Here is a 26,483-nt window from a genome sequence, read left to right on the forward strand (position 1 = left end):
AGAGGGCCCCCCCCCTAATGTGCCAGTAACAAGAGGACCCCCAATTGTGCCAGTAACAAGAGGGCCCCCCTAATGTGCCAGTAACAAGATGAGGGCCCCCCCCCCCTAATGTGCCGGTAACAAGAGGGCCCCCCCTAATAGTGCCAGTAACAAGAGGGCCCCCCATGAATGTGCCAGAACAATGAGGACCCCCCTAATGTGCCAGTAACAAGAGGCCCACCCTAATGTTCCAGTAAGGAAGAGGGCCCTCCTAATGTGCCAGGAACACGAGGGGCCCCCTAATGTGCCAGTACAAGATGGGACCCTCCCCTAATGTGCCAGTAACAAAAGGCCCCCCCTAATGTGCCAGTAACAAGAGGGGTCCCCCCCTAATGTGCCATGTTAACAAGAGGGACCCCCCTAATGTGCCAGTAACAAGAGGGCCCCCCTATTGTGCCAGTAACAAAAGGGCCCCCTATTGTGCCAGTAACAAAAGGGCCCCCTAATGTGCCAGTAGCAAGAGGGCCCCCTAATGTGCCAGTAACAAGAGGCCCCCCCTAATGTGCCAGTAATAATAGGGCCCCCCCTAATGTGCCAGTAACAAGAGGGTCCCCCCCTAATGTGCCAGTAACAAGAGGGCCCCCCATAATGTGCCAGTAACAAGAGGACCCCCCTAATGTGCCAGTAACAAAAGGGCCCCCCCTAATGTGCCAGTAACAAAAGGGCCCCCCTAATGTGCCAGTAACAAGAGGGCCCCCCTAATGTGCCAGTAACAAGAGGGCCCCCCGAATGTGCCAGTAACAAGAGGGCCCCCCGAATGTGCCAGTAACAAGAGGGCCCCCCCGAATGTTCCAGTAACAAGAGGGCCCCCCTAATGTGCCAATAACAAAAGGGCCCCCTATTGTGCCAGTAACAAAAGGGCCCCCTATTGTGCCAGTAACAAAAGGGCCCCCTATTGTGCCAGTAACAAAAGGGCCCCCTATTGTGCCAGTAACAAGAGGGCCCCCTAATGTGCCAGTAACAAGAGGGCCCCCCCTAATGTGCCAGTAACAATGGGGCCCCCCCTAATGTGCCAGTAACAAGAGGGGCCCCCCCTAATGTGCCAGTAACAAAAGGGCCCTGCCCTAATGTGCCAGTAACAAGAGGGGCCCCCCCTAATGTGCCAGTAACAAAAGGGCCCCCCCTAATGTGCCAGTAACAAGAGGGGCCCCCCTAATGTGCCAGTAACAAGAGGACCCCCCTAATGTGCCAGTAACAAGAGGGCCCCCCTAATGTGCCAGTAACAAGAGGGCCCCCCCGAATGTGCCAGTAACAAGAGGGCCCCCCCCTAATGTGCCAGTAACAAGAGGGCCCCCCATAATGTGCCAGTAACAAGAGGACCCCCCTAATGTGCCAGTAACAAGAGGCCCCCCCTAATGTTCCAGTAAGAAGAGGGCCCCCCTAATGTGCCAGTAACAATAGGGCCCCCCTAATGTGCCAGTAACAAGAGGGACCCCCCCTAATGTGCCAGTAACAAAAGGGCCCCCCCTAATGTGCCAGTAACAAGAGGGTCCCCCCTAATGTGCCAGTAACAAGAGGGTCCCCCCTAATGTGCCAGTAACAAGAGGGACCCCCCCTAATGTGCCAGTAACAAGAGGGCCCCCCTATTGTGCCAGTAACAAAAGGGCCCCCCTAATGTGCCAGTAACAAGAGGGCCCCCTAATGTGCCAGTAACAAGAGGGCCCCCCCTAATGTGCCAGTAATAATAGGGCCCCCCCTAATGTGCCAGTAACAAGAGGGCCCCCCCTAATGTGCCAGTAATAATAGGGCCCCCCCTAATGTGCCAGTAACAAGAGGGTCCCCCCCTAATGTGCCAGTAACAAAAGGGCCCCCCCTAATGTGCCAGTAACAAGAGGACCCCCCTAATGTGCCAGTAACAAGAGGGCTACCCTAATGTGCCAGTAACAAGAGGGCCCCCCCCTAATGTGCCAGTAACAAGAGGGCCCCCCCTAATGTGCCAGTAACAAGAGGGCCCCCCATAATGTGCCAGTAACAAGAGGACCCCCCTAATGTGCCAGTAACAAAAGGGCCCCCCCTAATGTGCCAGTAACAAAAGGGCCCCCCTAATGTGCCAGTAACAAGAGGGCCCCCCTAATGTGCCAGTAACAAGAGGGCCCCCCCCTAATGTGCCAGTAACAAGAGGGCCCCCCGAATGTGCCAGTAACAAGAGGGCCCCCCGAATGTTCCAGTAACAAGAGGGCCCCCCTAATGTGCCAGTAACACTATTGTATATATAAAAAAAAACAAAAAAAAAACCCACTTAGACTTACCTCCATGTCAGCGATGCGATGCAGGCCTCTTCCGGCCTGTGTCCCGCGCTGTATGGCTCAGGCGGCGCGATGACATCATTGCGTCGCCTGCGCCGGCCTCTGATAGGCTACTGGCCTAGTGCCTGCAGCCTATCAGAGGAAGGGGAAGAGACACTCCTCTCCCTCCCCTGCCGCACCACAGCCATCTGTATCGCTGTCCTGAGGACGGCGATACAAATCACTATGGAGATGAGCCGCCGCCGCCCCCACCTCTGAGCAGCTCGAGGGGGGGCAATTGCCCCGTCGTCGTCCCCCGGATCCGCCAGTCCTTTAACTGTGCTACACTTAATAGGGTTAGGCATAAATGTCTTGGTGTGTGCATTGCATGTTTCCTATGTGTGATTGGTGTGTGCTATATATGATCTATGTATCAGAGGTGTATGTGCAGCACGTGACATATGCATCAGTGGCATGTGAGCCACGTATAAGTGTCTTGTGTCCCACATGTGTCCAGTGAGTGATTGGTGTGCGCTGCATGTGTCCTGAAGTGCAGGATATCCATATATGTGTCAAGTCTGCCACATGTATGTTTGTGCATTCTGCTGTGAATGTCCGCCATCATACTTCATCTGTAATATTTCTGTTATCACTGTAATTGCTCATGAACACGACCGTTGGATGTTTTGCAGTCTGCAAATTGCGGATCCGCAAAACATGGATACCGGGTGTGTGCATGCCACATTATGCGGAACAGAACGGCCTCTAATAGAACGGTCCTATCCTTGTCTGTAATGTGGACAATAATAGGACAAGTTCTATCATTTTGCAGAACGGCCATGCGGACATACAGACACGGAATGCACACGGAATCTATATTGTTTTGCGTACCAGACATGGAAAAAAAATAAGTTAGTGTGCAGGAGCCCTAAAGTGGGGCCCCAGAATCAGTTACACTGACAATGAGTGTTTAGGAGGTTAGGAGATCAGATATAAGAACTACACAAAAGGCCCCATTCACACGCTTGTATTTTTGGTTCGCATCTGATCTGCATTTTTTGCAGATTGGATGCGGACCCATTTATTTAAATGGGGCCACAAAAAATGTGGAGACCACACCGTGTCCTGTCCACGTCTTTATTTCCATTTCACAGAGCCACAAAAAAAGATAGAACATGTCCTATTCTGGTCCGTTTTGCAGACATTGTTACAATGGGTCCGCCCAAAAAAAACAATGTAACCTGGACGTCACACGGACACCATCCATATATTTGCGTTTTGCAGGATTCGAAGAAAACAGACTGTGACAGCTTGCAAGCAGACTTGACATTTAACCCTTGTATCTCAGAAACGGCCGAACATTTTTATTAACGACTAATTGAAATAATGATTTTCAGTGCAAAATGAATTTAAAAAAAATTCCCCCGAAGCTGTTCACACTCCATGGCCTTTAAGCAGCACCCCTCTGGCTAAGGCCTCATGCACACGACTGTGCCATATTTTGCGGTCCGCAAACAGCGGATCCGCAAAAAACGGAAGCCGCCCGGGCATGTTATATTTTTTTAGCGAATAGGTCCGCATGCAGACCCAAGCAACGGTCGTGTGCATGAGGCCTAAGCCTCAACTCTCAGCTGGATTCTAGCCAAAGATGGAGCAGATCATCAAGGAGATTAACCCCTTAGTTATCTGCAGATATTTGTGTCAGGATTAGGGCTCATGCACACGACCGTTGCCTGGCCGTACCCGTATTGTGGGCTGCAAACAGCGGGTCTGCAATATACAGGCACCGGCCATGTGCACACCGTATCACGGATGTGAACCCAGTCACTTGATTGGGTCAGCAATCTGGGACATACGGTGTGAACTACAGAGTTCTTCCGTGGGGTTTGTACGTCTGTACGTGCCTCTGCACCACAAAACAGTAGTGCATGCACTACTTTTTTCAGTGCGGACCGTCAGATGCAGATTGCAGACCCCATTGAAGCGAATGGGCCCGCGTCCACAGACGGCGGGCACATGGTCGGTGCCCATGCACAGGCAAGGCCAGCACACAGTCGTGTGCATGAGCCCTTACTTTTAGCATTCTTTTTAGAAACTTTTCGGCCTTTGCTGTAATGCATTTAGTACAGACACCAATACCCAGGGGCGTAGCTATAGGGGGTGCATAGGTAGCAGTCGCTATCGGGCCCAGGAGCCTGAGGGGGCCCAAAGACCCTTCTACCGTATACGAAGACATTGGCATTATAGAAAGTGCATGCTGGTCAAGTTACACCACTGGCAGGAGGGAAGGGGTTAGGTTAAGAATTTGGCATGGGGGGGAGCGGGGGAAAGGCCATTTACATTTTTGCCTCAGGCAGCAGGAGGGCTATGTGCTCCCCTGTCCCTGGCCACAAAGCACTAAGGGAGGGGGGCCCAAGCTGAACTCTTGCACCAGGGCCCACGAGCCTTTAGCTATGCCCCTGCCAATGCCATTAATCTTCTCAAATATAGTTCAGAAAGTGGGGAGAAATATTACACAGCGAGGAACCCAAAAAGATTGATCTCAAAAGAACTATTTCATTTAGGGCTCATGCACACGGCCGTTGGCTGTTTTGCAGCCCGCAAATTGCCGATTTACAGAACACGGATACTGGCCGTGTGCATTCCGTATTTTGCAGAACGGAACAGCAGGCCCCTAATAGAACAGTCCTATCCTTGTCCGTAATGCCGACAATAATAGGACATGTTCTATTTTTTGGCGGAACGGCCATACGGACATACGGAAACGTAATGCACATGGAGTAATTCTGAAGGGTTTCTCGGCCCCATTGAAGTGAATGGTTCTGCATACGGGCCGCAGGAAAAATGGAACGGACACTGAAAATAAATACGTTTGTGTGCATGAGGCCTTAACATGAAACTTCAGGAGCCACTTGGATCCATCTAGGAACCAACTGGACCTTCTTGATTGGCCTACAACGATCATCATTAACATCAACACAAAACAAGCCAGAAAATTACTGGAAGCAAATCTCCTGACACATTGGCCACCTGGCTCCTACGGCTCTTCCATGCCATTTCTTATGGTGGTCCAGTGAAAAGGTCAAGAGCAGGGATGAGAGAGTTGATTGGTCTCATCAAGCAGGGTTCTGCACCTGTGATGGGGTGTCCCCGAAGCTAAGGACGCTCCACCTGCCGCTTGACTGATAGGGCTACTGCTGCTCTAGTAGAGGCACAAGCGCAGAGGCTTTGCCTCCGCTACTGGAGCAGCAGCTATTTGTGCGCCACCACCTGGAAGTGTTGCGGCACAGAAAAATGTCTTGCTCCAGTAGCGGAAGCAGAGCCTTTACATTTCTGCACTTGCACTGCTTTTCGGAACACCAGCGCAAGTACAAGATTGTCAAGGCTGGCCTAGATGTCCGGTTCTGTCAGTCAAGCAGCAGGTGGGAGCGACCTCAGCATCGGGGACACCAACTTCCTATAATTTTTTAATTCCCTCTCACCCAGTGGAACCTGTTGAGGGAAGCATACTTCTATGCTCCCCGATGCTCAGTTCAAGGTCCATGGTTCCACCGCTGTCTTCACTGCACTTCAGTAGCCCCCATCTACATCACCAGCATGGACAGAGTCAGGTGTACCGCTGCAGCCAATGCCTTCCCGCAACAGTGATGTGTCCTCAAGCGGAAAGTGACCCAGCATTGACATGATACATCACTGCTGCAGATAGTCATTGTCTGCAGCGGCACAAGTGACCCGTTCATGATGGAGGTTTACATTGGGACGGTATCCCCTTTGAGGTTTACATATAGTTGGGCAACCACTTTGAGGTAATGTTCCTAGAGAAAAGTGTGCAAAATATCTCTTCACCAGAAGAAGCACCTACCTGGATAAATGTCTATCTTGGTACCATACAGAAGAGCATAGGAAGCCATGTTGTGTTTTGCCCCTGGTAATATAGCTTACTGTTCACTTTTATTATTCATGGCCATTTATAGATGATAAACCCCCCGAATAAATATTCCCCTCGACAGATGAAAACTACATTGTGACAGCTCGATGTTTATACTTGGCGTTCAGCTTCGGTCAGCTACCCATAAATTGTCCCTAACCTGCTAATGACTTGTACAGGACACAGTTTGTTTTGTTCTACATGTGGTAGTTGTGGCATCAATCTCCGAGCGGCCGGGATGAGCTGAAGCTTAATCAATAAGTGCAGGGAGGTGGTAATGGAAGTCAGCTCACCAGAGGTGTGCATCGGATGAGGCCAGGCCGAAGAGCCTGATTACTGCTGAGCCTGATGTACAATTTAGGTGGATCTAGAGCTATTCTTAAAAAACAAGCACAAAGTTTAGAAAAACAGCTTTCGCTGCCCTGCACGTCCAGGGTCAGACAAGGACGGAGTATTGGCTCCAAGGAGACAGTGGAGCGAACACTTACTGGAAATGATTACTTTGGAAGAACTGTTTTCCATTTGTTTCTCCAATGCAAAAAGTACAGTATTCTCACAAAAATGCTCATAGCATCAGAGAAACATATAGAAATAAGACTGGATGTCCATATGAGTAATGGAGTTATCTACTCAGGACAACACCTGCCCATTAGAGTATATGGAGTTGATCATAGAAGGGATGTCCAACACTCTGGAACACCACTAGAAATCTAAGCACAACCAAGGATACCTGGTCACCCACTGACCTCAGACATCAGTAATACTGTATTTGTTCTCTAATCTCTACCATACTATGCTACACAATACTATAGTAAACTATGCTATAAAATACGATACTATACTACGCTATACTATAATATACTATACTATATTATATTTTACTATACAATACTGTACTACACTATAATATACTATACTACACAATACTATAGTAAACTATACTATAAAATACTATACTGTACTACACTAAGCTATTCCATAATATACTACACTATATTATATTTTACTATACATTACTATACTACAATATAAAATGCTATACTATACAATACTGTGCTACACTACACTATATTACACTACACTATACTACACTATAAAATATTATGCTATACTATAATATACTACACTATAATATACTATACAATATTATACTACACTATAAAAAAGCATACTATACCATGCTATACTATGATATACTATACAATACTACACTACGCTATATTATACACAATGCTATCTACTACACTATACCATAAAATACTATCCTTTACTACGCTATACTATATCAGACTACATTACAATATACTATAGTACATCAACCTAGAACTATGCTACACCACACTAAACTACAGTATACAATACTATTCTGTACTATAATATATTACACTACACTATACTATGCTATAATACACTATATTATACTACAGTATACATTACTACCCTAAACTTTGCAATACTACAGTATACTACACTATACAGTACTATTCTGTACTATACTATACTACACTACACCACACTATACAATACTAAACTCCACTATGCTATGGTATACAATACTATTCTGCATTATGCAATACTGCTCTAGATTTTATTATAGTATGCATTACAACACTATACAATATTACACTACATTATGCTATACTACCTACACTATATTACACTAGACCATATTACACTATACTACACTGCACTATACCCTACTATGCTACACTTTACTATACTGCAATATACTACGCTACAATACACTATTTTATATAACATTACACTATACTACATTACACTGTAATATACCGGTACTACGCTACACTACACTATTTTATATTACATTACATTATACTACATTACACTATGCTACACAATACTATATGACACTACACTATACTACACTTTATTACATTATACTACAGTATACTATAATATACGACTAGACTACACTGTTCACTATGCTATACTACAGTGTGCTATACTATACTACAATACACACTATACTTTTCTACCCTACACTATTCTATATTATACTCATATATTATATGATTCTACACTATAGTATACTACACTATATCATACCATATTATTAGTGTTGAGGGAATCAAATTTAACGAAGTGGAATTCGATCCTAATTTCAGGAAAAATTTGATTTGTCATGAATCTGAATTTTTTGGTGCTTCGTGGTAATGAATAATTTTTTCCTGAAATGGCAGCAAAAAAAATATGTACTCTCTTCATCCATTCGATCACTGAGAATCCGTTGTGGCCATTTTGATTGCCGAAAATGTGCCAGTTCTCACGTCACCACATCATGACGCTGGACGGGAGCGGTGACGTCATCACGTGATGAAGTGAATACCGTATGTTTTTTGTTTTTGTTTTAATCCCTGATTAACCCCCTGATAGGCTGAATGAAAACTTTACTCATCAATACATTTACTAGACTATAATATATACAGTATATGTACTGCAGTATTCTAATACTACACTTTCTTACAGTATATATATATATATTATACCATACTATACAATACTACACTACACTATAATAAACTATATTTTACTGTATTACACTACACTATACTACACGTCTCTTTATAAAACTACACTACATTGTACTACAGTACAATATAATATGCTATACTGCACTATATTAAACTGCACTATACCATTCTATACTTTTCTGTACTATACCTTACTATACTATTCTGCACTACACTAGACTGTGTTATATAATATTATACTACAATATACTGTTCTGTATTACATTATGCTACACTACACTATACTACAGCAAATTATTATATTCTACACTATACTATAATATACCACACTATACTATTCTGTAGTCTTTACTATACTATACTAAACTATGATACTACATTACACTATACTGTACTATACTACACAATTCTATACTATTCTGTACTATTCTATTCTATATCACACTACTCTATAGTATACTACACTATACTATGTTTTACTATACTACACTTTGTTATACTACAGTACGCGGCACAATACCCCACTATAGTATAATTTATTAAACAATACTATTCTGTACTTTACTATACTACACGATACTATACTACATTACACTGTACTATACTATTAGTACACTATGCTATTCTGTAGTATACAGTACAATACGATTCTACTCTATACAATACTACACTGTATTATTCTGTACTATACTACACTACACTTTGTTATACTACAGTACGCTATACTGTACCACACTACACTACACATTATTATACTACAGTATGGGACTCTTTACCACACTACACTGTAATATATTAAACAATACTATTCTGTACTTTACTATACTACATGATACTATACTACATTACACTTTACTATACTATAGTAGACTATACTATTCTGTATTAAACAATACGATTCTACTGTATACAATACTATACTGTACTATTCTGTACTATACAGTACTATATTACAATATACTAAACTACACTCTACTATTCCATACTATACTATATTTCTGTGTACTATTCTATACCATAATACTCTATATTATTTAGGGATTGCTACTCATCCAAGAGAATGGGCTCACTCACAATTTTGCACTGCCATGAGGCGAAAGTGAGAACTAAGTCGCTCAGTGAACAAAACATTGACATTTTGGGTCCATGGCCAGGAAACTCCCCAGATCTCAATCCCATTGAGAACCCGTAGTCAATACTCAAAAAGTGGGTGAAGAAAAAAAACCTGAAATAGTGATAATAAACTCCAATTACTGATTCAGAAGAATAGATTATGAGTGAAGCGAGCTTCAGATGTTACATCCAAAGTCACTTTGTTCAAAACTTCGGATTAAGGCTACATGCACACGACTGACATTTTTTAACGGACGTTTTTTTCACTGATGCCTTTCTGAGAAACGGACGTTAAAAATGGACCCATTAAATCGTATAGGGCAGTTTGTCAGTGAAAAACGGACAAGATAGAACAGCCAAAAAAACTGCCGTGTGAATAACCCCATAGACTACCATTGGTCTTAAAACAGACGTGTGATGGCCGTTAAAAAAATGTCAGTTTTTGTCGTGTGCATGTAGCCTAATACTGTACGGAGATCCGTCTCTGTACAGTATTAGAATATATGGGCCATGATGAGCCGAAGTCAGTTATTCGCGCGTGACTTCGTTGAATAACTTCGGAAGTTGATTTTTAAAGTGGAAAACCACTTTAAAACTTGGCTGGTACCTCGAACCAATGAAATGTTAAAAACGTATAAAATGCTTATAATTAGTGTTGAGTGAATCAAAGTAAAATTAATTGAATTTGATCTGAGTTTCAGGAAAAATTTTATTTGCCACGGATCGGAATTTCCTCTCGCTTCGTTTCTTAAAATGGTGGCTACACGTGTTACAAAGTGAAAGTAAGAAGCTTGGGAAGGTGATATGACCCATAATGCCGTGCAGCCAGCCAATCAGCAGATTCCCCTGTGATGTCACAGTTCTATAAAAAGGCAAATCCCGCCCGGTCTCTGCCATTTTACAGTGAATTGAGCATAGAGACAGATGTGCAAAGTGCTAGGGACAGAGTTTAACAAACCTTTAATTGTACACTTTTGGATGGGGCAGTGCAGGGATTGTACACTTTTGGATGGGGAAGTGCAGGGACAGTGTAGGGAGATTGTAAGGAGAGTTTTCAGGCACTGTAGGGAGAGCATAAGGAGACTGCAGGGACAGAGCAGGCTCTATGTCATAGCCCTGTGCATCTTGTGCCACTGTTGTGCCATTCATTCTTAATCTGTTATGTTATACATGATACCTTCTCCCTAAAGTTTAACTGCAGGCTGAGACCTGATGTAACGTGCTTCGTAGCAAAATAATTCGAATCAAAGCAAATTTTGAGGAAAAATTTGGCGAAGCAACCGAATCGAATTTTTTAAAACTTGACAGGGTACTGGTTACTTACACTCGACCCCTTCTTCAGGCTGCTTTCCACCCCATCCCTCCTCTACTTCACCTCCAACCTTCCCCCAAATAACACACCGACACCTGGATGGATAAATTGGCCACAGCAGCCTTTTATTAAACAAAACATACATATATAGTTGTCACATTAACCTAACCCAGGGGGAGGTCCTTGAAGCCCGGAAACCTTGGAAACCATGCCGGGGTGGCCAACCTTACCTCCAGCCGTTGCACCTTAGCTCGGAAGCACCACGGTTGACACACCCCAACAATCCCGCCACAGCCGCCAAGCAACCATGGGAGTCCAGCCCCCACCGTGGGGCCCTCCCATCCTCGTCCTCTGATAAACCCACCGACTCCAAGGACCTCCCACCGCCAAACTAAGCCGCCGCGACAATAACCTTCCTTCTTCTTCCTTCTTCATTCTTCGCCTTTTCTTCTTCCCTTCTTTATTCTTCCCCCTTTTCCTTTTTTTTTTTTTTTTTTTTTTTTATTTAATTCTTTTTTTTTTTTTTTTAAAGAACCCTCAATATGCAGACAGCACGCAACCCCAACCCATACCAACAGCTATTTCCAAAGGGGGGCCCAGCCCCCTCTCTCCCCCCCCCAAAACAAGGGTGGGTGGGCGGGGGTCAGTACGCACAAAATGGCCCCTGTCTCCTACCACGCGTCCCCTCTTAACCCCTTTGTTCCCCTCCCACCAACTCAAACCTACCAATCCCTAACCATGACCAGGGAGGGGTCTCCTTAAACCACCCCCTGTCATGTTCGCCTCCCCCTATGCTACGCCTTCAGTCCGGCTTCTTCTTGACAGGGTACTGGTTACTTACACTCGACCCCTTCTTCAGGCTGCTTTCCACCCCATCCCTCCTCTACTTCACCTCCAACCTTCCCCCAAATAACACACCGACACCTGGATGGATAAATTGGCCACAGCAGCCTTTTATTAAACAAAACATACATATATAGTTGTCACATTAACCTAACCCAGGGGGAGGTCCTTGAAGCCCGGAAACCTTGGAAACCATGCCGGGGTGGCCAACCTTACCTCCAGCCGTTGCACCTTAGCTCGGAAGCACCACGGTTGACACACCCCAACAATCCCGCCACAGCCGCCAAGCAACCATGGGAGTCCAGCCCCCACCGTGGGGCCCTCCCATCCTCGTCCTCTGATAAACCCACCGACTCCAAGGACCTCCCACCGCCACAGAAGCCAAGGCTTGACCTCTTAAGCCTTGGCGTCCCTCCACACCCGCACTGCAACCTCAATGCCTTCCTGCAAAGCTAAACACCACATGTCTATACCCAGCGCATTCAAATGAACCCCGTCACTGCGCCAATAGCCACCAACACCCTTCTCCAACTCATGATGCCTGACCGCCAAAGCCCCATTCCGAACCATAAACCTCCCTATTGCCCTGTTTGCCTTCACCCTCGCCCTATTCACACCCTCAACTGAGCGAGCCCCCCTCCAAACCGTACGAGGCACCATGTCTGACCAGACCGTCACCATGCCCGGGTAAAGGGACCACAATCTAAGCAGGTCAAATTTAACATCCCTCACCAACTCCCGTGAAGGACGCGCACACAAATCATTGCCCCCCACATGCAATACGAGCACATCTGGAGCCCTATCCTGCTTCACGAACTGGTGGAATTCCGGCAGCATACCCTTCCACATCATGCCCCGCCTGCCTATCCACCTTACCACTGCCACGTCCCGCGCCAAACCGAGCTGCTGGCCATCAGGCCGAACTGCCGCCCGGAGAGCTCCCCAGAAAACGTAGGAGTGCCCTAGCACCCACACCAACGCCGGACCGGAACCTGCAAAGAAACGAAAAAACATAACAGAACCAAAATCTATTGGCCGACTCCACACCTCCTAAACAACTCCCTTCACGACAAGTCACCACCCCCCAAGCCCTTCCAGGCGCACATAAGACCTGAACCGCACTGACTCCCATCTCCCGATCTTCTTGATGACCTCCTCCCCCAAACCCCACCTGGCGGCCTCTGTCGCCGCCCCTATCCGAAAAGAATGACTAGCATAACCCGCATCCCCCAGACCCAACTGAACCAAGCACCGTCTGAAAACTGCCGTGAACTGAAACCTAGACAAAAAGGCCCCATCCGCATGCACCAACAGGGGGGTGGCCACCCTACCCCTTTCACAACCGTAATCATGCCAACAACGAACAGGACACATTTCACACTCCGGGACACTAAACAACACCAGCCGCCTGCCTCTTCCCTCCACATCAGTCTTGGACCGCCGCAAAACTATCTCCATCCGGTCCGGAAAAACATCCACATCATCACACAACAGGCCCCCCACCCTATCCGTTGCCGGGCAGACCAGCTCCCCCACTCTCAAAGCCCCGAAAAAATGCCAATGAAAACGCTAAGCGAAACAAACGCACCTCCCATGGCGATGTGCACACATCCGCCAATGTCCTACCCAACTGCAACAACATCACAAACGACACTGGGCGGCGAGAATCCTTCCCCGTACCATCCCTGCGCCACCCCTTTAATGCCCTCCTCACCAAAAAAGCCTTAGTAATGTCGACCATACCCCGCAAGCGACACCCAAAAGCCACGCCCGCGATCCAACCATTCATCCTGGTGACAGACCATCCTTCCTCCCTACAATGACCAATAAACAACAACAGGGGGATCTCAAGATCCTCCCGCTCCCCCACCCCCAACTTCACCTTCCACTCTTCCCACCCCCGCCAAGCTCCAGCATACTTATCCCATGTCACAGGCGCCAAGGATGACCGAATCAAACCCATCACCGCGGTTCCAGGATTTCCCAAATCCCCGCCGGACACTCCAAGCCGACCTCCGCTGCTCCAGGAGCCAGCTGCCGAAAACGGTCCCACTGCGAACGAGAGAGGGCATCAGCAATACAGTTATCCACACCGGGCACGTGAACCGCCACGACCCACGCATTGAGTAGCAGGCATTCTAACACCAATTTTTGTAGCAGCCGCACAACCAATGGTGAAGAAGCCGACAAACTATTAATTGCTTGCACTACCCCCAAATTGTCGCAGTGGAACCGAACCGTCCTATTACGAAACAGGTCCCCCCACAACAACACCGCAACGACAATCGGAAACAGCTCTAATAACGCTAGGTTACGCACCCATCCCTTACTAACCCAACTGTCCGGCCACCTGCCCGCGCACCACTGGCCCCCCAGATAGACCCCAAAACCGCAACCCCCCGCCGCATCAGAAAACAAATCAAAATCAAACGAACTAACCTCCTCCATGAACAAAGAACGCCCATTATATTGTTCCAAAAACATACCCCAAACTCGCAAATCAGCCTTCAACTCCCGACCCAACCGTACAAAATGATGAGGGGCCTGAACCCCCCCCGTGGCCCCCGCCAACCTCCTACAGAAAATCCTCCCCATCGGCATAACCCGGCATGCAAAGTTGAGCTTCCCCAGAAGAGACTGCAAATCCCTCAATTTGATTTTTTCCAATCTCCCCGCCCTCGCCACTGCTTGCCTAAGGTCCTCCACCTTATCCAATGGCAACCTGCACTCCATCCTCCCAGAGTCTATTACTATCCCTAAGAAGCTCAATTCCGTAACCGGACCCACCGTCTTTTCCCCCGCCAACGGAACCCCAAACGCCTCAAACAACGCAAACAACGTGTTCAACAAGACTGAACACACCCGGGACTGAGCCGGACCCACACAAAGGAAATCATCCAGATAATGGATGACCGACTCGCACCCTGACGCATCCCGAACTGCCCACTCTAAAAAAGAACTAAACGCCTCAAAGTAAGCACACGATAAGGAGCACCCCATTGGTAAACAACGGTCCACGAAAAAACCCCCATTCCAAAAACACCCCAACAGATGCAAGCTATCTGGATGCACTGGCAACAGCCTAAAAGCCGCCTCAATGTCGGTCTTTGCCATTAAGGCTCCCTGCCCATACCCCCTCACCAATGCCACTGCCGCATCAAATGAAGTATAGACCACGGAACACATCGCCGGGTCAATACCATCATTGACCGACGTTCCCTTAGGGAAGGACAGATGGTGAATCAGCCTGAATTTATTAGCCTCCTTCTTTGGAACCACCCCCAATGGCGACAAACGCAGTGCCGCTAAAGGAGGCTCCAAAAAGGGTCCCGCCATCCTACCCAACCTAACCTCCTTTGCCAGTTTTTCCGTGACTACCTCCGGGTGCTCCCTAGCCGACCGCAAGTTCTTCCTAACCAAAACCGCTTCAGACGAAACAAACGGAATCCGAAAACCAAACGCAAACCCATTTTTTAACAACTCCGCCGCTCCCCTATCCGGGTACCTATCGAGGTACGGGACCATCCTTGCTAGCCGCACCGGCGTCGCCCCCTTTTCCAGAATTATCCCCTCCCCTATGCTTCCCCCCTTTAAAGCACCTCGCCGCTCCATGTGCCCCCCCGCAAGTTGAGCACTCGTGCTTGAACTTGCACTTTGCCCCGAACTTGCATCCCCCTTCATTAAACAGGAAGCACAGCCCTTTCGCGGATGCTGACGCAAAACCCGACTGGCCTCCTCCCCCCACCTCCCCTCGAAAGGACTGACCCCCCCTTACCGGCGCCGTAACCTTTAACCACAGCGCGATATCCTTGTGGTCCCACCGAATACCCTGCCGCACCGCCTTCCGCTGCCGAAACTGCTCATCGTAGCGCAGCCAGGCCAGCCCCCCATACACCCGATAGGCCTCCCCTATCGCGTCCAGATAACAAAAAAGAGCGGAACAACATTCCGGCTCCTTCTCCCCTATAACACTAGCCAATATCGCGAAAGCCTGCAACCAGTTCGCAAACGTCCGCGGTATCAACCTATGCCTCCTCTTCTCCTCCTCCTCCCTTTTCCCCTCATCCTTCCTCACCCTATCCAGGTTAAACTTCTCAAGAGGGAGCAGCGAAAAAATATCCACATACTCCCCCTTCCAGATCCGATCCCTCACCTCCTGCTTCAAATGGGCCCCCAGCGGCCCCTCAAAGCAAACATAAACTTCACCTTTTGCCCGGTCATCTAACCGAGACTCACCCCCCTCCACCACTCCACCGGCCTGCGTCTGCACTGACACGCTAGCCGCCCGCACCTCCGCAACCGTACCCCCACAACTCTGTACCCCACAGGGACCCCCCGACGCCCCCCAAACAGGCAACGGTGACAGGCCCCCAGCCCCCCAGCTAGCCGCCAGCCCCGCCAAACCCCCCAGTAACTGACCTAAACCTCTGCTCAAATCAAGGTGGGCTCCCCCACCCCCAGCCCCAGCCAAACTAGCCCCCAGCTGCACTAACGGTCCCCAAGGTGTCTCACCTGGCTGCGTGGGTGCTGTGACCCCACCAGCCGCAGGTCCTGCATCCAGAAGAGCCGGTCTCTGCGCAGATCCTCCAGGGGCATCTTCTTCCAGGCGTCGCACCCCTCCACCGGACGAAGATCCACTGCTAGAGGCAAATTCTTCAAGGAGGGCCGGCCCCTCCCCCTCTCTACTGCCGGACATCACCGCCGGGAGCCTGCTGCCTCCTGCCTCCTGGCCTGCAGCAGCTCCGCCATTCTGTCCACCTCTCCCACGCTGAGAGGCCCCAGTCACCGCTCCATGGACTGGGCCTGCCGCACCGGGTCCCGCCTCCAACCGCCGTCCATCACGCCGGGCAGGCCTGGCACAGCCTGCAGCCGAGCTCCGCCGCTTGCCAGGATTCCTCCCACGCCTGGGCGTCCGTGGAGGCACAGGCACAGACTGCCCCAGGCGTGAAGGGTCCCTTGAGGGGCTCCTTTTTCGGCGCTGAGCCCTAGGGGGCGCCATCTCTTGACTAAGGCGCGCCGGCGGTACGGACCGCCGCGGCCGGGACGTCTGAGGCAGAGGCAAAGCGGGCGCCTCTGCCACCCCCTGCAGCAACTCCTGGATCCGACCCTGCAGCCAGTCCTCGCCTTTCTCCGCTGCCGCTGCCCTAAGCTGCGATATCAGCACCTCCATTGCGCGTCTGGATGGCGGTCAGTACGCACAAAATGGCCCCTGTCTCCTACCACGCGTCCCCTCTTAACCCCTTTGTTCCCCTCCCACCAACTCAAACCTACCAATCCCTAACCATGACCAGGGAGGGGTCTCCTTAAACCACCCCCTGTCATGTTCGCCTCCCCCTATGCTACGCCTTCAGTCCGGCTTCTTCTTCACTCTTCTCTGCTCATAATTGTATTTTAGTATACCCCAGAAACATTTGACAAAAACATCAAAATTCACTGCAGTGAACAAAATTCAACAGCGAACTTTTGGCCACAACTGTATACTATACTAAACTGTACTATTCTGCACTATTGGATACTATACTGCACTATTATGTATTATATCATACTACACTACACTATAAAACTATACTATTCTGTACTATACTATATTATATTAATCTGTACTATACCACACTACACTGTTCTGTATTGTACTATACTGCACTACACTGTACTAACCTACACTCCTACACTATACTTTTCTACACTGTTCTGTCTTGTCCTATACTACACTATACTGTACTACACTGCACTATACTATACTGTACTACAATAGTGGTTGGCATATGACCTTTTCACCTCATGTCTTGTTTTTCAACCTTTGACTTGACAGGACACTGTGGTTATGTAACTTGGAGAATACACCCACAGACAACTCTGCAATGGATAGGACTATGTAGGAACTGTTCTCATTGGCAAGGGGAATGGTAACATCCAGTTGTCCGCATAATCATACATTTCCAGGAGAATTAATAAAGAAATCACATATTCTAATAAAATATGCTCCCGAACTTTTATTTCATAAAACACAAGTATTTACTACAACAGACCGGAAAAGTGACAACTCTTCTTTAAAGCACGTCTTAAGTGTCCTTATATGACAACGTTGTGGACACCAGGGGAGTGACATGTTGGAGTCATTGATGTATTCGGGACTATGACAATCTTTCAGCCCCTTTCTCACTAGCACAGTAGAAGCCTGTGGTCAGATTTCTGGCAGGTGCTCCAGACATCTCTGCACCATTTGCAAATCCACAATCATCTGATTGCTGTATCATCATTAGTAGAGATGAGCGATGTTCTCCAGTTCTCGGTTTTTTTTAAAAACTGGTTCCATAATTGGAAATTCTTGGCATTCTACTCATTCTTATTGATTAGTAATGTTTCCTTTTGGCTATTTCAAAAGTGTGTGTCCTCTTCAATCTACTGTACATTTGCAGAGTTTTAGGTGGTCACTAGGAACTAGGATGGTGGTTGAACAACTATTCAACAAACAATCATTATGCCAATTATGTCCATATCACCCATATTCGATTACCAGCTGACCGCACCATACATGAGTATGGCCAGCTCCTTGTGATGTACTTCTACCTCTCAAAGATGCCTCACATTGTTTCACTTAGTCGACTGCACTTATTTATTGTAATGTACTAGGGTAATCAATATGACAAGCTAAGTTCTGACAGCATACATCGAAACATAGAATGTCAGCTTAGAATGGGTCGAATTTGCAGAGCTATCATTGCCTCAAATAGGAAACCATCTTTACCATGAACCCAAAATACTGAAGACTTCCAACCTGAGATCCACCAATGTCAACGATGTACTCTATATCCATTACGTACAGTGCTCACCTATATATGTTGAGGGCTTCCCTTTGAATTTCTTAAGCACAACCAATGACTTTGAAGTGCGATCTCAAGGGTAGGGGAAGGCTAGAGTTGCAGTCCGAATGGATATGTTTGAAAACATTTTCCAGAAAGGGAGACACTATATACATTCCCGCCAGATGAGGAGAAAAGATCTGGGTGTTCACATTTCCAACATGAGTCTCTCGTGTTGGTATACATTTGACTTAATCTAATGGGGGTAGGGTACCAGAATGACAACATTTTAGAGAAGTTCTTGCTTATTTTCACACATCTAGAATATGAAAGTCTAGGCGCTCGTAGTAAATGGGTAATATGCATGGATGAGAATTTAATCTTCAGATCTCTCTCCCATTCTTTAATGAAGAAAGGTACTGGTCAATCAGTCAATCACAGAGACCAGATAATTGTTTATAGATCTTTGAGAGCAGTCTTCTAGGAGACTGGAGTTGCGTAAAAAAAAACATTTCGAACCAAGAATGATCTCTGAATTGACCAGTAGGTTTGAGGAAGGTGAGCTTGTAGGTAGGTGTACTGCATGTTGTTGAGAGTGGTACAGTTTAGTTGGGCTCTTGTGAAGACAGAAAAGATCCTTCCAAGTCGAGAAGATCCGTGAGAGGGCTATCATTGCGTCTGATCGAGAGTGGCAGGGTGTGGTATCCAGGGTCCGTAGGGAAAGGCAATCACATAATTTCAGGAGTGGAGTGGGGAACTGAGAGCAGGGAAAGCTGGTCTATGTCTTCCTCTAGATGTATCCATCGTTTGTCTGGGGAACGTTGTATCCAAGCTACAGTTTTACTGAAATGAACTGCCTGGTAAAGTCTATTCAACGTAGCATAATTAATGCCTCCTTTATCAGGTGGGAATTGAAGGATTCTGTGTCAAATTCCAGGTTTTATGTTACCCCAGATGAATGAAGAGCAGAAGTCTCTAAGCTGAAAGAGAAACCGACTTGGGAGTTCAATGGAAAGTACTTGAAGTAAATAGATCAGTTTTGGCATAATTAGCAAATTTAAAATATTCCTCCTTCCGAACCATGATAGAAAGGAGGGTGACCAAGACTGGAGAATGGAGGAGAGGCAAGTAGTTGTTTGTAGCTGAGGTTGTAGAGATTTTTGAGATCTGAGAGGATCTTAACACTGAGGAACTTAATCTAGAGAGAGGACCATTCATTTGAAAACCCCTTTTTGAGGTTTGGTGTTGGGTTCTCTTTAAATCCATAATCAGCCATTACTTGAACTCGGCTTGACATAATGTACAAGAGAGAACTGGATCTGAAGTCTGTTTACAAATGAAGCTCCACTTTATTATAGGCCATTATTTCTACTTGTTAGACTTTTATGTAACCGGGCATCCATCATTAAGATGTAAGCACCTAAATGTCACCGCTATTTAGCTGTAACGGGGATGGCAGCATTAACGATGCAATCTTCACTTTATCACTTCCACATTAAACATGAATTGATTTTATTTCTTCATATATCCATTTTGGTCACGTCAGCAAACTGCTAAAAAATGTAATTAGCTGTAGGACATAAGTGAATGTTTACTGGGGCATCACATAGGTCTAATTGTGGTAAAAGGACTGATGGTGCAGTGGTTACCCCCATCGTCATGCTGCCTAAGGTGTCATAGGTTTTCTTGATCTACATGCAGTTTACTTCTTAAGATTTCTATAGGAAATGTGAACTCTATCTACCAATATATTTGGTGCCAGCTATTGGGTTATAATGAGCAGTTCCAGGTGATCTAACTACTATATATGACTGGTAATGGCTGCAGAATAAAAGAATATTAGGGGTAAACGGGTCAAATTTTAGTTTTTTTTCTAATGTCTGTTAATGGCAAGAGGGCTATACAGATATATATTGTGACATGCAATATAATATTGTGACATGCAGGCAAAGCTATTAAGGCTGCAATTCATATTACAACCACATTTAGACACATATAGCATAACATATTGCTGACAGAGTATCACAAAATCAGCATTTTTTTCAAAGCTAGTTATTCTTCTCTGGTTCTGTAGAGTCAAGAGGAAGTTAAAGATGCAGAGCACCTCAAAAAATGTAAATTATAGTAGATGGCGTGTCCTACATCTGTAGGTCAGATGGCTTCTTATGATAATGATCCTAGAGTATGTAAGGCCTGATCTCTATATAAAGACTCCTGCACACAACCATATTCGGATGACCATGTGCACCTCAAACTTTTTGCTGGCCCCATTGTAGAAATGCCTATTTTTGTCAGTAAAACAGACAAGAATAGGACATGTTCTATCATTTTCTGGACCGGCTGAACAGATGCAGACAACATACAGATGACTTCCCTGTGCCGTCCACATTTTTTGCGGGCCCATAGAAATGAATGGGTCCGTATTCGATCCGCAAAAATGTGGATCGGATGCAGACCGAAAATATGGTCGTGTGCATTAGGCTATAAGGATAGATGGACACTTCTCAATAGGCCTAGAGCTACCACCTTAGGCATTTTCAAGGTTAATTGACCTTAAGCCAGAATTAAGGGAAATTCACGAGCAGAAGATCATTTCTTCACTAACTGCTTTGAGACTTGCAGAAACATTCCCATTGGCACATATTGAAGAGATTTTCAGTTGTAGAAATTCCTGCAACAAATTTTCCGCATGTAAATATACCCTTAGTATTATACAACTAAATTCTCCGACATGAATTGAACTCAATGAAAGGATGGCACTTACTGCAATCAGAGCAGTGCTCCGCTAAGCCATCTGCATGGGTCAGCAGGAAGGCTGGTGGACTCCTTTATTTAACAAAACTTCTGGACACTGTCCAATTGCCCAAGTAGTCAGTCTGCCTCTGATGTCAGCGCTATATACTGTATATGCTTAGCAGGAAAAGAACAGCTCATATTCATACCCTACGTCGTAGACCTTTGCCTATCCACCTCCCGGTTTTCAATTCAGTTCTCATTTTCCACTTTTGAAGTTGCGTCCATGAGCTCCTCTTAATGAAGGGTTAAAGTAGAACTCTCTCTGTTCATTAATTAAGATTGACCGCACACTCTTGACTTCGGATTACACTTCTCTGTCACCTCTGAACTGAAGCTTTTGTATGAAATGCAGAGATCAGCTGCTCCCTCACGATAAAGCTCTTAGCAAATTAGTGGGGGGAAAATTGAACTTAGCAAATAATCATCAAGACTCCATCTTCTATTAGTGGCGAGAAATGCTCGGAGACCCTAATTGCTTTCACGCTGAGACAGAAGAATTTTAATGTGCTTTAAATGGGCATCTGTCAGGGCTCTGATCCATCTTCTTTCATTCTGCCAGCAAGGTGAATGAAATACGGGCATTAGAGGTAGCCAGGGGCCCTTGGGTTGCCCGATACATATCCTGCCGTAGCCTAGCGAAAAACAGACTCTAAACATCTGAACACTGTTCATGAGATCTAATACAAATGCCAAATTATTTAACTAATTGCAATTTCTGAAGAGGACATGTTCCCCATCAGCTGACTTTTTCTACTTGTGCATACAGTATATACCTTCCTGCTACTTTGACTTTTACCAGATCTTCCTGAAACTTTGGCTTTTACCAAATCTTCCTGAAACTTTGACTTTTACCAAATCTTCCTGAAACTTTGACTTTTACCAAATCTTCCTGCAACTTTGATTTTTACCAAATCTCCCTGCAACTTTGACGTTTACCAGCTCTTCCTGCAACTTTGACGTTTACCAGCTCTTCCTGCAACTTTGACTTTTACCAAATCTTCCTGCAACTTTGACCTTTTTTCCAGATCTTCTTACAACTTTGACTTTTACCAAATCTTCCTGTAACTTTGACTATTGCCAGATCTTCCTGCAAATTGGACTTTTACCCGAATTTCCTGCAACTTTTTACCAGATATGTCCCGGACTGCATAAATTTTTTTTATATTGACCTAAGATGCTATGAACGTTTGATTTAATTTGTGCATGAGAAAGTTAACCCAGACTCAGGCATTATTGTTATGTCTACAAATAATCTCAGACACTCAGATCAGCAAATTTTTTTTACCCATTTTTTTTTAACCTCAGATATATTAGTATTGATTACACTTCTGCTCCTGGCTGTACACTCTTGTATAGATTAATCTCTTGGTTGTATACTTACCCCTTAACTATTTTGTTGTATGAGACACCTCAAGCTGTGCTCCAAAAAACTCTCCCACCACCTTGTTCTCTTGGAGTCTTATGAAGACTAGGATCAAGGAGGGTGTTGTTTCTCTTTGAAGAGACACACTTATTTTTCAGGCAATTCTCCATGAGAAAATTAGGCAAATTAGATCATATAAGGCAAACCAGAGACATCCATCTGTAGACAGCTGTTTCAGGGTTCTTGCCCATCATCAGTACAGAGTGCAGTATGGTTGTCTGGATCAAAATGTCTTAGATGTAGCTCAGAGTTCTCATTGAAGAGATGCATGGGAAAAAGTATGCAAGTATGCAAACAGCCGTTTTGGGGCTCTTGCCATTCATTGGTGCAGAATAGGGTTCTGGTTGGCTGGATGAAATGCTATAGATGTAACTTGGTTTACAAAAACCTATTTTTTAGGCTCTATAGAAAAAGTATGAAAACCATATCATGCAAGCTGAATCATAGCCATCCACCTGTAGATACCCCTGGACTGTGTTTCAGTTATTTCCTCCTGTCATTAAGTAACCTGCTATGCACTGATGAGAAGCAAGAACCTCAAAACACTGATGACTCCACTGATTAGAACCTCCAAACAGCTGTGTACAGATGGTTGTCTCTCGGGTGGCTGCTACGATCTAATTTCCCAGACTAAGATCAAATCAAAAATTTGATGTCACATTCCCTATTCTTATAAACAGCTATCTGGGAAGGAATGTAATGTACACTATGGTGGGCACAAATCTAATCCATCCCTAATCTGCTTTGAGGAACCATTCTTAATTTCTGAATCATGATGGTCCCACAAAAAAGGTGGTTGGAACATTTGACCTACTGTATATATATATATACTGGGGGTTTCTTGTACCTAAAATATACCATAAATGTCTGATGCGTTGGACTTGCACCTCTGGGTCCTACACTGCAGGAGAATTTGGACTTTTAAAAGGAATTAGAAGCAGAAAGATGGAGTATAAGGAAGCTTTGAACCCAAGGTTGGTCTTGCCCACCAGAGTACCAGAGGATCCTCCAGTGGGCCCAGGCTCTGATGCAGTGGTGGCCGCAAAGGTCCAGGAGAAAAAAAATAAACATTTAGGGCTGGAGTCTATTTCTTTCTGTCAAAACATATTAGACATTTTTGATGAGAAACAGGTTGGCACCCAAGAACAGTTTTCTCTGGTGGGGCCAAGAAACCTCAGCCCAAAACTGTCTGAACCTGTATATACAACTTTGCTCCATCTGCAAAGACATTTCTAACTCACACTCCATACAATGGCCATATTTCTGATGAGTGCATGAGATATAAAATGTTACTGTATATCTAAAGTTGATTCACAATGATAGACAAACAGATAAACCGAAATCAGATAGATAGATTAGAATTCTGTTCTGTTACAAATCTGTTACATCTAGATATGAAGATGGGTGAATTGAGATCTTCTTCCATAACAAGTTCTTCTTTCTTTTTATCTTCTCAGGACCCGAGGGCTGCAACCTGTTTATCTACCATCTGCCCCAGGAATTTGGGGACACCGAGCTGATGCAGATGTTCCTGCCTTTCGGTAATGTCATCTCCTCGAAAGTGTTTGTGGATCGGGCGACAAACCAAAGTAAATGCTTTGGTGGGTAAAGATAACAAACATAATAAGCTTCATCCAGGAATTTAGAAAAAAGGGTTTTTCTCTAGACACTCACCTGCTTGATTTCATTGTAATATTCTCTCCTCTAGCCTGATGTCTGCTCATGATAGGGACTAGACCCGGAGGCCGGAAGCAACCGGCATCACTATAATATCTCTTCACTCCACCAAGGTGGCGTCATCCAGTCTCATGGTCCAGGACACCAAGAATGATTCCATATGCAGCCGCCATTAGGATATTTCAGGGATTCATTACAGGGGCTGTTACAGAATGGTGTCTAATTGCTGGGGGTCCCACTGCTGGAACACTAACCGATCACTCGAACAGGGGTCCTGTGTCTTCCGTTTGACGGAAGCAACAGTTGCCCATGTGCGTTGCAGCTCATTCAATATTTGAGAGCTGTACACTGCTATCTCTATCAGCCCCATAGGAATTGAATGGAGCGGCAGGACACAAGAGCAACCATTCAAACTGGGGACGTAGGACCCTCATTGTCCAAATCAGTGAGAATCCCAGTATCAGGACCCCAACCAATCAGACACTTCGGGCTCATGCACATGAACGTATTTTCTTTCCATGTCCGTTCCGGTTTTTTTTGCGGACTGTATGCGTAACCATTCATTTCAAAGGGTCCGCAAAAAAAAACGGAAGTTACTCCGTGTGCATTCCATTTCCGTATGTCGCTATTTCCGTTCCACAAAAAAATAGAACATGTCCTATTATTGTCCGCATTACGGACAAGGATAGTAATGTTCTATTAGGGGCCAGCTGTTCCGTTCCGCAAAATAAGAAATGCACACGGACGTCATCCGCATTTTTTGTGGATGCGTTTTTTGTGGGCCGTAAAATACATACGGTCGTGTGCATGAGCCCTTATCCTGTGCGTATATGGTAAATTATTATTGTTGGACAATCCCATTAAAGGGATATTCTTTACTCATGTATAACACACTTCAACTTTGCAATATATTGGTATCAGTATCTCATAGGTTTCAAGATCTCTACCTGCTGTCAGTGAATGAAAACCTTTACTGTTTACTGCAAGAGGATAAAAAATGTAGATCTGCAGAAATTAACCAAACAAAACACGTCAATCTCTATGTGGACGTTAGAGCATGCTGCATGATCGATCCAGAGTGTGTTCATTCTATGGCAGATATGCCGCAAGTTTTCCTCGTAGGGTAGAACCAGCAGAAAAATCATAGCAATTTGCTTTGGGTCTGATGTGGATTTGTGGCAGAAAAAGAAAAAGAAAAACAATTACCCAAATTTAATGAGATCACATGCATCACATGACTGGGATAGGTTTCCATTTAGTGGCGGCAAGCAGAGATCTTGAAAAAGGTGAGAAACCGAAACACACATTGCAGAACTTCAATATGCAATATTTTGAGTTTTAGTTTGTACATAGAAGTGCAGATGACACATAAATGTATTAGCTCTGTGAGAAGGCAGAATGGGCTGGCGTCTGGGGCAGCGTGTTTCTGGGGCTGGTGCACGGCTGTCTCGGCATCGTGGTTTATAGTGATTGATATTTGGTGTAAACTGCATTTATTATTTTCTACTCATCAATGTGCACAAATGCTCCAGATTCTAGTGCTGGAGGATCATTGGGTATCATTCGCCCAGGGGTTTACATAGAGCTGGGCGAAGGGCATAGAAAAAAAAAAATCTAAATAAGGTGCCCACCTTGAGATGGTTCATGAGACCACTGTCTATGACTATCCACTTTAACAGAAGGGCAGAGCACTTGTTTACCCCATCTGGCTGGGGGAACACTAAACTGGGGCCCCTTCTCTCTGTGGGCGCCATAAGCAGCTGCCTTTATGGTACAATACATGACCAATGCCTAATAGATGCTGGTCTATGAGAAGATTTCTGTAGTGCAGC

General features: G+C 45.7%; 1 protein-coding gene across 1 annotated transcript in view; it reads left to right on the forward strand.

Moving 5' to 3' along the window:
* Nucleotides 1–26,483, forward strand: part of CELF4 (CUGBP Elav-like family member 4) — a 1,014,616-nt gene that overhangs the window by 933,004 nt on the left and 55,129 nt on the right. Inside the window, exon 12 of the mRNA XM_040421161.1 lies at nucleotides 24,432–24,575. Within this exon, the coding sequence (XP_040277095.1) occupies nucleotides 24,432–24,575 (144 nt within the window). The remainder of the gene's footprint in view (nucleotides 1–24,431; nucleotides 24,576–26,483) is intronic.

Source organism: Bufo bufo, chromosome 2 (assembly GCF_905171765.1).
Source record: "Bufo bufo chromosome 2, aBufBuf1.1, whole genome shotgun sequence".
NCBI lineage: Eukaryota > Metazoa > Chordata > Amphibia > Anura > Bufonidae > Bufo > Bufo bufo.